This window comes from Paralichthys olivaceus, chromosome 18 (genome assembly GCF_024713975.1).
Source record: "Paralichthys olivaceus isolate ysfri-2021 chromosome 18, ASM2471397v2, whole genome shotgun sequence".
In the NCBI taxonomy this organism is placed as follows: domain Eukaryota; kingdom Metazoa; phylum Chordata; class Actinopteri; order Pleuronectiformes; family Paralichthyidae; genus Paralichthys; species Paralichthys olivaceus.
Genome location: NC_091110.1, coordinates 11,612,779 through 11,624,092, shown reverse-complemented (window position 1 = coordinate 11,624,092; position 11,314 = coordinate 11,612,779). Strand labels below are relative to the sequence as shown.

At 41.5% G+C, this 11,314-nt stretch overlaps 1 protein-coding gene across 1 annotated transcript; it reads right to left on the bottom strand.

Moving 5' to 3' along the window:
• Positions 1-75: 75 nt before the first annotated feature.
• rab14l (RAB14, member RAS oncogene family, like) lies at positions 76-10,961 on the bottom strand. The gene is made up of 8 exons (XM_020082036.2): positions 10,821-10,961; positions 7,084-7,142; positions 6,070-6,123; positions 4,845-5,022; positions 3,984-4,050; positions 2,950-3,037; positions 2,513-2,543; positions 76-2,400 (listed from the first exon to the last, which is right to left on the bottom strand). The coding sequence occupies exons 2-8, from the start codon at positions 7,133-7,135 to the stop codon at positions 2,223-2,225; spliced, it is 648 nt and encodes a 215-aa protein (XP_019937595.1). The 5' UTR covers positions 7,136-7,142; positions 10,821-10,961; the 3' UTR covers positions 76-2,222.
• Positions 10,962-11,314: the final 353 nt, after the last annotated feature.

Genomic DNA, 11,314 nt, shown 5'->3' with positions numbered 1-11,314 from the left:
TACACTTTACCCCTTCAATTTTAATCGGAAACGTTGTCAGAGATTTAAAAAAAAGAAAGAAAACAGACTCACGTCAACAGGTTATGTATAATTTATTTTTCTGTCTAGAGTATTTTATCATTAAAATCAAAATGTCAACATTTTAAAATCATATACACGCAAGAACGCATTTAAATGTTAGCACAGCTCCTTAAAAATTTATACATATGTACGTTTTTTTTCTTTTACTTGTGGACAGACAAAAGCAGGAAGTGGTCACTCAGACTGCAAAAGAGGCAGGACACAGGAGAAAGGAAGACCCGGCCCACCGACTTCCCACAATATCAAACCGATCCCCACTCCCCAAAAAAGTTAAGACAGCGATGCGGGCCCCTCCAAATGTGGAGGAGCTATGATGATGGGGTGGAAAAAGAAAAAAAATTAACAGTGCCCCATCCTCCCCTCCGTACAGAAATGAGAAGAATAAAGTTTGCAGACATAAATAACAGCTTGTACATCATCTCAATCCACTTCCTCTCCCCTCAACCAATCGGCAGGTTCAGTAGTGTGCAGACAGGGGTGGTTGGGGGGGTGGGTGTGTTTAGGTGTCTGTCCTTTACATACATTTATTAATAGAAACTATGTTACAGAATTTCCCAAGCATGAATTACAGGCAACCCACTAGCACGTCAACTGTACAGATCTCGGCAGAGTCAGCAAATAAATTTCTAAATCCCAAGTAGCGAGGTCATCACCAAGTAGTTAAGAAGCGATATATATATACAGCTGTCCAATCAGGGAATCACTATGATACAGAACAATTGTAGTAAAAAAACAAAAACAATTGGATTTTGACAAATTCATTGTATATTTTAGGGTGTGGAGACATGCTGCTTGGTGTTGTAGTACACAACTGTCAAAATGAACATATCAGCTCTTCAGATCAGCCACACATGAAATAAAGAAGTTGTTTCAGAACATCATGATACTCAACCATTGGAGATATTCTGACCACGTGAGCCGTCAGTGTAGACCGAAATGATTCCAAAAAAAAAAAAAAAGGACTTGACACGGGGATGAGTCCCGACAGCAGTGTGAAGAGCGAGTGCAGCGAAAAGTATTAAGATTCAAGAGTAATACACGTGAATTATAAGGCAACGAACAAAGACAATGCTGGTAAAGACAGATTCTGTTGATATGACCTGGGAGGAGTCTTGGGCTCAGGCGTTTGAGGGAATGGGTGAGCTGGTGCAAAGAAACAGATGTGAATGAATCTTTTCATCAAAAAAACTGAAAAGCCACGTTATTATTATTTTTTTTTTTTATGTTTTTGTCAAAGTGTCAAAAAGAAACAACCCATCCAACTTCTTAACACACCAACACTCACAAAAACACACAAACTGGAAAACATCCAATATTTCCTCCTATGATTTCTCCAAGGAGAGAGAGACTGAGGAATCACCCACAAATTCCCTGTGGGTGCATTTTAAATGTCTCCCCCTCTCTCTCCTGAGAACATCTGTGCTGCCACATCTGGCAAAAGGAACTTTGTGCCAAGCAGCAGAAACAGAATTAAAAGCCACAGGGCTGGATCTTGCTGGGAAAGCTTGCTCGGCTACAGTAAACCATGCAGGAGAGGCGCTAGGAGATTGGGAATATAATTTAGATTCTGATTCAAACTAAGCTAATGAGTGGTGGATGAAACTTGTAGCAGTGCTTACATTTCATATACAGCTATAAAACCAAACATAAAAAACAGTCTCGGTTTATCGTTATCGTATGAACATTACGTCTATCTAAAGTGTCAGTAACCCGTGTAATGTGTGGTGGTGTCTAGGATACTACGACGGGAGGGTGGGGTGGGACTGGACGCACTAGTGGTGCGAGAGGAGCGGAGGGGAGCGAAGGAGGCGCGTTATGGGATGAAAACACACTGACAGAGTTTAAAGAGGAGTGAGACGGCAACAGAGGAAAAGACAAGCATAGGGGAGGAGGAAGAAGAGGTGGAGGGGAGATGTCATCCACGCAGCCCAGCTCAGTCTGGCCCAAGTCAGTATCCGTCCCTTCACTCCACAGCCCTGCTCTCATGCAGCTCCGGGTGCACTGAGGGGGGATGAACGTACAGAAGTGACGGAATGGATGAATGAGGCAAGCGGGTGGTGGTTTTTGAGAGAAGGGGCAGGCAGGACAGATGGAGACAGAGAAGAAAAGGGAAGATGGAGGGAGGGGGTTTTGCTTGGTCATTAGCAGCCGCAGCCTTCCCTCTGGGGCTGTGGTTCGCTGGTTAGCCGGCCGCCCTGGGGGGCCGAGGGCTTGTGCTGGACCCCCGACTCTGCGGCGTTCAGGTCCAGGCTGCCATCTTGGATGTTCTGGTAGATCTTCTTAGCAGCTTCCAGGAAAGCGTCCTCCACGTTTTCACCTCTGAACACAGATCATGAACACAAACATGTGAGAGGAGGCAAATGAAAGCAAGTGAGGACAGGGATGTTTCATGTTGTGATGTCACTGACATGCTGAAGTTGTGCAGACTTACGTTTTCGCACTAGCTTCGAGAAACAACAGACCTGTAGAACATAACAGAGACGATGACAGAGTCAGTTCCAAACTTGCATGCTTCAAATACCAAGTCCTCGTTTCCCGTCTCTTTTAATGAACAAATCTGCTCACTTCAACTTCACTCTAGTCAAATTGTCCTAGTTTCTGTCTCAGCAATATAAATAAAATCGGATGTTAATCTTCACTTTTGTCTGTTTAATATCAACCACAGGGGACTATTATTATAAACATTCATGAAAGAACAGAGGCTAAATCTCATTTTGATTCTAAATATTAGGACATGTTGGGATTCCTGGGAATGAGGATAGAGCTGTCCGAGAATTTGGAAGACGCTGCAGAAAACATTTAAGTGACGTATTATTAGTAACCTCCTGATTAGTCTTCCCTATGAGAGCTATTCTGTGTCTGACTCACCATTCTCCTCAGCAAATTGCTTTGCCTCCTCGTATGTGACGTCCCTCTGGGCCTCCAAATCTGCCTTGTTTCCTATGAGAATGATCACCTGAGAATACAGACGGATAAAAAGAAAGTCAGATATTGACAGTATGGCCTCTCAGGGAGAAATCTGCTTCCTAAACCTAAGAGATGAGAGTACGCTGTTATAACATTGACTTGTCTGTTTCAAAAAGGGCCCCCAAGCAACTGTGATGTAATTAGACCTGTAATGAACTGATGTAATGTAATGAGCCTCCTCTTTAGCCGACTGACAGACTCTTTTGTTTCCTTTCTTCAATCTAAATCAGTCTTATTCTTTTAACCTTTTTTTCAGAACTTCGGAACAACTCCAATGAATTATAATTTATCAGCATTGAGGGGAAGATTTAAGTCTGATACAGCAACAGGTTTCATGGGATGACACTAATCTGCTGCATAAAAAAAAGACAGAATACACAGAGCAAACAAAGAAGTCTTAATATAACAATTTCATTAAAACAAATATAGGTACTGCTGATTTGATACAAATGTTTTTTTGCCTCAGACTGTTGACTGTTACTGGGTAAAATATATTTATAACTGATTGCTACACAACATCAAAGTCTTATATAACGTTTAATTCAATAGACAACAATTGTGCCGAAGGTAAGATCATTGTGTTTCCCATCTCAGATAAAAGACCTAGAAGGCTTTGTGTTTTACATAGATAAAGATGGAGTCCGAAACATTAGGAAAACCTTATTTTGGAATGGAAGTGACATGTTGCAGAAGCCCACTTCTCTGAAGGAGCAAGGAGCTCATGGAGAGTGGAGCAGTATGGTTGAAAACTAATCATATTGAGCCAGAAATCCAATTTAAGGAAAAGACAGATCTGTGGTGTCAAACACTCTCAGGGAAGAGGCAGCAAATAAAGAGACAGGGTGTGTTTGAAAGAAATAAGAGGGATGGAAACTACACAGTAAAGAGTATTCACAGAGAGCAGAGGGTATAAAGAATAATACATGTGTCCTTACAGTATTTGGGTTGGTGAGGTTTCTGGCATCAGTCAGCCAGCTGCTAAGATGGTTGTATGTGCTTCTCCTGCATAATATCAGACAGTGACAGAGGTTACTATGATGACAAGTTATCAGAAATAGAAACGAATAATTTTAAGGATACATTTGAAATCGATGTGTTTAGAGTTCAATAGAAAACCCAAGACCTTTAAACAATAATGTAACAGGATATTTATGTCATTTATTATAATGTAGGGTATAACAAGTAATAGAGGACATGGTCCAAAAGTAAAAACATGTTCTACTAAATGTAATTGGAAACACTGCACTTATTAAACTAGGCCACACAAAACTACAGGGAATGATACCAATACAAAGAGCAGTTTAATTACAGAATATGAATATGGAATTATCAGCCTTGAGTTTAAAGCGAGCATAAGACACAATGAACACTTGTGTAAATCTCTCCTTATTTCCACCAGACCTTTAGAAGCTGTGTGCAGCCAAACGAAACAGAAAAGGGAACAATTCATGTTCGTTTCTCCAGTTAAGTACTGTTTCTGGGACCCAAGGGGCCCTGACAGGAGTTGGGAGTGGTGTGGACACATTCCACATGTTGGACTGTGTTTATTTGGCAGACCACTGATACCATCTAACAGTTTGGACAAGAGGGTTGGACACAAGCTGTAAACCTGTCAGTGTTTGTTCAGGAGCGAGTCTGTGGGACTGGACTGCAGTTGTCAGCTGCTTTAGCTTTCATCCAACCTCTTACTTCAAATGCACAAGATGGTTATCACGTACTCCATTTGGTGTTGAGTCCCTGTGGTTGATGTGTATCTCTCTCACACACATGGACACAAAACAAGCATGCTAGCATACCTAGTGATGTCGTAGACCATGAGTGCTCCTGCAGCGCCGCGGTAGTAGGAGCGGGTGACGGCCCTGAAGCGCTCTTGTCCCGCTGTGTCCCAGATCTGCAGCTTGATCTTCTGGCCACTCACCTCGATGATTCTTGTACCAAACTCCACACCAATCGTATGGGGACAGTCTGCCATGACTGGCGAGAGGAAGTGAGATGACAGTGAATTCAGTTCTGTTCTGATTCATTTTTAACTGATGCTACATCCTCAAAGTACTGCACACATTTCTGTAACCATGTTTTGTGATGTTATATTTTTACCTCTGCCAAGGAGGTTACGTTCTCACCCCTGTCCCTTTCTCTGTTTGTCTCTTGGCTGTATTATTCAAATACTATTCAACTGATTTCAATAAAATTATGTGGAACACAACCCGTTCACTTTTGGATAAATGGGCAGATACTGGAATTTTTTTCACCGTCTTTGAGATGTACGCTCTCACTGAATGCCCTTCTAGGTTTTTTTTTACCTGGATTCACACTTAACAATAAATCATCATTAAGATGATGAAGACACCTAATTCAATAAAAAAATCTGATACACATTTCTTATTGAATTTGCAAACCATAGTGTAATGTGTATACAGTCTCACACTCTCTTTCACACACAAACACACACCTCATCTCCATTGTAAGCAAGCAGCAGGTGCATCAATAATTAGTCATTATACTCCCAGTAAACTGAAAGCATCAACACTCAGAAAGCAGCAAATGTCTTTAAAACTGACACTTTAAAATCTTTTCTATGTCACCCGTGTGTGTGTGTGTGTGTGTGTGTGTGTGTGTGTGTGTGTGTGTGTGTGTGTGTGTGTGTGTGTGTGTGTGTGTGTGTGTGTGTGTGTGTGGGTGTGTGTGTGTGTGTGTGTGTGTGTGTGTGTGTGTGTGTGCGCGCAGGATGTGATCATGGATGACGAACACAGCATCTGGCCTGTTAATAGTGGCACTAAACAAAACCGAGCTGAATGGTAATGGGAAGCTGCAGCTGACTCACGAACAGAAGAGGCGTCTCACTGCTGAACGCACACTTGACTTGTATGCCACTGACTTCCGTTGGCATATAAAGAAATCTAAAGTGATTCAGGCGCACCAGTTGAACCTGGCAGCAGCAACCTTGCATACACTCAGGCGCATACACTCAGACGCACACACACACAGATGAAAAGGAGTCAGAATCAGGGCAGCACTTACATTTTTTTTCTGTGAACTGGTGAAGCAAACATGACTTCCCTACCCCCATGTCCCCTGTGGAGAGACAGAGAGAAACTCAGGTCAACCAAATAAATAACACAAGAATAATTGTCTATTCAAGCCCGCAGTGTTGCCCCCATGCATGATGTAGCAGCCCCTCTGTAACAGTCAGCGATAATATTTAAAATTTCATGACGAGTAGTGGCAGAAAAGAGCCCGACAGATATGGACTTTTAGGAGCCAATACCAAGATTATGAGGTAAAAAATTCTGATGATGAAATGTTGGTCGATGTATAAATTAAAAGAAATTGGCAATGATTCCAAAGAAGACTTTAACAAACCCTTATAACAATGAAATGTATTGAGGCTAGATATAAATATATATTAAAAACTATAAATAAAAATTGAAACATGAATCCAGACATTCTTTTTCATAAAAAACATAAATGCACATCTTTTTTGTATTGCATATTCTGCAAAATAAAAGATTTCATGCCAGAATGTATTCTGTCCTTCAGAGTTTATTGATTATGAATCTACTTATAACCATTTTGGCAGCAATGGTAAATTTATTTTTGAGCCTTAATCCTGCAAACGTGTGGGATGAGTCCATTTGCAGCTCAGCAAAATAAGCAAAATAATACTGCAACAACAAAAACAACTGAACATTTAAAGTGAGACAATTTTTGAATGAGACAATTCGATATTCTCACGCAACTATTCAAAAACATCAGTGTCGGCCACTGTTATAATGAAGGGAAAAGCAATATATAAACAGAAGGCTGAAGTAAAAAGCAACGTTCCCTCCAGGCTGCTCATTCACACCTTAACACACCCACTCAAACTCTGAGGATGATAAACAGCCCAGAGCTGAGGGTGTGTGTTTATGTACATGTCTGTAAATGTATGCACAAGCAGCAGTGTGTTCACTAAGAGCAGTTCAGACCCCGTACTCGTCAGCATAACCTGCGACAGAGACTGCACACAGGTCATCAATGGCGTTGATCACTTACCGATAATGATGTATTTGAAAATGTAGGAGTAGTTGTACGGTGCAGTGGCCATTGTGGCTCTGAAAGAGAGAAGAAAAGGGGGGGAGGGGTTAGGTATTTAAACAGTCAAAGACAATTTGCTGTTTTCAACTTGGGTCATTTCAGGTAATAAAATTAGGAGCAACAGTTCATCGTTTAATATAGTTTTTGTCCTGTGCAGCGCTGACCACATTCATTCTGCATGCTGGGTAACATTTGATTAAACTTAATTCTTAGATAGAATATCTGTTGAGATGTGATCATTACAATACTGCTCATTATTTCCATCTCACTCCAACTCAGTTAGTCTCAATATGATTTATGTAACATTAATGTAATAATATTACATTAATGATACTGTATGCAGTACATTTCCCTGTGCAAGAACCTGAGCTGTGAATATATAGAAAGGTAAGGTGATAGATAATTTATAACACAGGGATGTGTTAAAAAGAAAGCTTCTCCAACCACATCATCATCATGCTCTCTCCACTTTAACAATGACACCAGCTAATTGTGATGCTACTGGACAGAGTGTGTCTTTACATAAACAGTGTAGCACTTAAATGTACGCAAAACACCTCCAGCATCATAGGCCCAGAGCTAAAAATAGCCCTGACACCTATCTGATATCCATGGATGCTTCATTGCACACAGTTCACCTACAGCACACAAAGGAGAAGCAATCAGACTTAAAAAAAAAAAAAAAAAGCGTTTGAACAAATTTAATGGTTTAACAGCCAACGGGAGAAGAACCTACTCAGATTTGTTCATTAAAAATTAAGGATCTGGTCATGTATGACATCAATGAAACCACTTTAAAAACAGGTAGTTCTTCTTCATGTGTCAATGTGAAATTCAGTTTGTAAAGCCACTTCCTGACTTCAGGGCTAATTTGTTGTGCTGAAATACTGCTTCGTAATTCTGATTTGAGGTGCTGCTGTGCAGCGTAAGAAGTTAATAATTCAGGTATTACAATCAGGAGCATAATCATTTCATAGCCTGATGGTTTCTATGTCCCTGGCAAAGAAAATCTGCCTCAAACCAGTGCTTTTCTCTGATCTGAACTTATGAAAACTGTGCTGCAGTTAAACAAGTTACTGGAACCTGAAATCACTGTCAGACCCCAGTGCTTGTGTTATGCTCATATTTCAGCATCTGCGGTTTAGTGACGTTTGAACAAATTAATGCCGACACAGCCAAAAAACACTGAATGGGGTGTGATGAGAGAATCTGTTAGACAGAAAATGAAGAGAGCTTGCGAGGCTTTGTAATTCAGCTCGATGTCACAGAAAACATAAGTTTTGGTAAGAATGTTGGGTCATGTACCCTCATGTCAGCTCTCATTGACTGCAGCTACAACCCTATGAGAAAAATACTGAAAAAATTATGCCTGAAGCATCATGATGGATTGTAATATTAATAAGCTGAGATATATTGAATACAAAAACATGGAAAATGAAATGAAATAGCTCAAAGTACATTTTAATATTTCAAATTTCATGGTACAAAGCTACTGTATGTCATAATGTGAAACTACACTACTACTAAAGCTTGTACTGGTGCCAGAGCAGGCTCAGGCTCAGGCTGTGACTGTGTTTTTGTTGGTGGCCTCAGAAAAGATTTGGCTCGCACTTACCATCCTCTGCAAACTGCAACTTGACCTGACATTTGGTTAAGTGCTCAGGCTAACACTAACCAACTGAAGCTACAAACAGTCTGCATGAAGTTGCTCTTTACATTATAATACACGATGTGGGAAGCTTTCTTATGACTACTTCCTTAGAAAACAGAGAACTTGCATCACAAGCATGTCTACACAAAATTGTGTTGATTTAAAGGATGACACACTTAATGCATTCATTCTCAACCCACTTAGTGTGACTGTCCCAGGAATTGCACTGAACAGGTGCCTAACTGAAACATACACTATGATCAAGTCATAAACTATTACGCAGTTAATCAACCTTCAAAGTCCTGGCGTAACATTTAATGGTCTTTATCTCGACTGCCTCCTGTCACATGACACTCATGTGGCATCTTGATCCCCAGAGTGACTGTTTACAGTGCTCTTGAAGAAAAGCCGTCACAGACAATACCACGGACGCGTCACAAAATGTCATTCCATTGCGATACTGATTTTGTGCTCATTATGCAGATATAAACCCCACGAGTACCCATCAAGGAGAAGGCGAGTCAGGACCATGTGATCAGACTGCAGCCTCAGCACTTCCCCCTCACTCCCTAACTAACTGAAGCTTTCTCCAGAGACACCCAGTCAAAGCCCTTTCCCCGGTCAACAGCCACTTCCCATAAAAACAGGGAGGACAGATGACTTTTGCTTTACTCAAATTTGGGCTATCAGGAAATCATGACACATATTCAGACAGGGTGGCTCAAAGATGTTCCGGCCCACTACACAAATCATGTGACTCCTCTCAAGCACTGAAAACAACATTATGAGATCATCACTACCGTTTACACGCAAGGCAAAGTCAATAATGACAATATATAAAAACCGAGTCAATGTTGATTTATGGCATTTACACCATTAAAATCATTACAATCATTACAATAAAAACGAGTGTGGTTTCGAATGAAGGCTGCCAACAGAACTGGCACAAGACACAGAAATGATGCAGCATTTTGTGATGGAGTAAGATTGAACTTTGAAAATGTACAACACGACAATCGTGGTCTACTTCGTTTCCAAATGTATTTTTAGACATTTTACATGTGTGTTATTCGGGGGAAATACATCCATAGAGAAGGCTAACAGACTGCTGGCGAAGAATTAGCATGTAGCTAATGCGTTGCGCTACATTAGAGACGATTACGGTATTAGCCACACTTACAGTCAGGAAAGCAGAGTAAATAAAGGGCTCAGCATGGGCGAATGAAAACAAACCATAATATTATGGTCAAACTAAATTTATATCTATAATATGACACTGTTACATCACGTCTGGTACCAGACGATGCTAGCTAGCGCAGCTTAACCGGCGAAATTACAGTGTCGGGTTGGTCGATCATCTGCTGCTAGTTGGAAAACAAGAGGCTAGAAATGCAGATAAGAAGAAATAAAAGCTATCAGCTGCTGGGTTAAGTACCCAGACGATCGCGACTACTTCTTCTCACGGCCCATTATTAGCTGTTTTGACAGGTGAGTTTGCGTTAGCTGGCTACCTGCTCTCTGTCATCAATGGATGGAGCTTGACAACAATTCACATAAGTTACTACAGTTCCCCGCATCGACACAGAGACAGTCGAGCCCTGCGATGTGTATAACCACGTCGGACAAACAGTGTTGTCCTGAGCACAGTCTCAACCAAGCCAAAACACACAGCTAGCGTTAGCTTTAGCGTGCTAGTTGGCCAGCTAGCTGCGAGGGTTGGATTATGGTAGAAACGCCACTTCGCTAGCTTGTCAACATTTGTTCACACGTCACCGAGCAAGTCCCCTTTCGCCCACATTAGCAACATCCAACAGTTTGATCATCAGCATCTTCTATTAACGACAAACACTGACCAAGTATTAGCCATCTGTTAGCTAGCCTCGTTAGCTCTCCAAATAGCTCACTCCTGACAAACAGGCTGGCGAAACTGCTCCAGCTGTTCACACATTTTTAATATCGGCGTCTCCACGTCTGTTAGACACCACGCACGTGTACGCGTGTACATACATGTGCGTGTTAAACGATGGGCAGTTTCTGCGCTTACCAGAGAATGGAGTCTTTTGGAGCTGGGAGTAGTTGAGCTGCTCAGAGGAGGTCTGCAGGTTATCCTGGCTCAAGTCTGATCTGTCTATCCAAGATGGCTGCTCGCGGCACAGGGTTTCCTCCGCTGTGCACAATGGGCTTCTGGGACAAAGAGCATCGTGTGCGGTGTTTGCGGTTCGAGCAACGTTTCTGCGGAGGGTGACCTCACCTGCACAGGTGAGTTCATGCATGTCACGCAAAGCTGCGGCTCTCAACACAGGGTCAGTGCGAGATCACGCTATGAAAGCGTCGTTCAGGTGAAATCACGAGAAACAAGACTGAGGGTTCAGAGGCACCTGCTTCTACCTGGGTTAACCTGAGGCCAGCAGATATATGTCAGTCTCTGTATTGAGCCTAAAATCATTGTGTATTTACATCCTTGTTGCTTATTACTTTTCATAGAGTAGAGAATATGCAAAGTAAACAAACAATTACATTTACATCACATATAATGAG

What these genes read in the sequence shown, in the direction of transcription:
- rab14l (XM_020082036.2), bottom strand. Translation starts at nt 7,135, where the DNA reads ATGGCCACTGCACCGTACAACTACTCCTACATTTTCAAATACATCATT. An exon ending in TTTCAAATACATCATTATCG is followed by an intron (nt 6,124 to 7,083) that starts GTAAGTGATCAA and finishes GTCTCTCCACAG; the next exon opens with GGGACATGGGGGTAGGGAAG. An exon ending in GCAATTTGCTGAGGAGAATG is followed by an intron (nt 2,544 to 2,949) that starts GTGAGTCAGACA and finishes TATGTTCTACAG; the next exon opens with GTCTGTTGTTTCTCGAAGCT.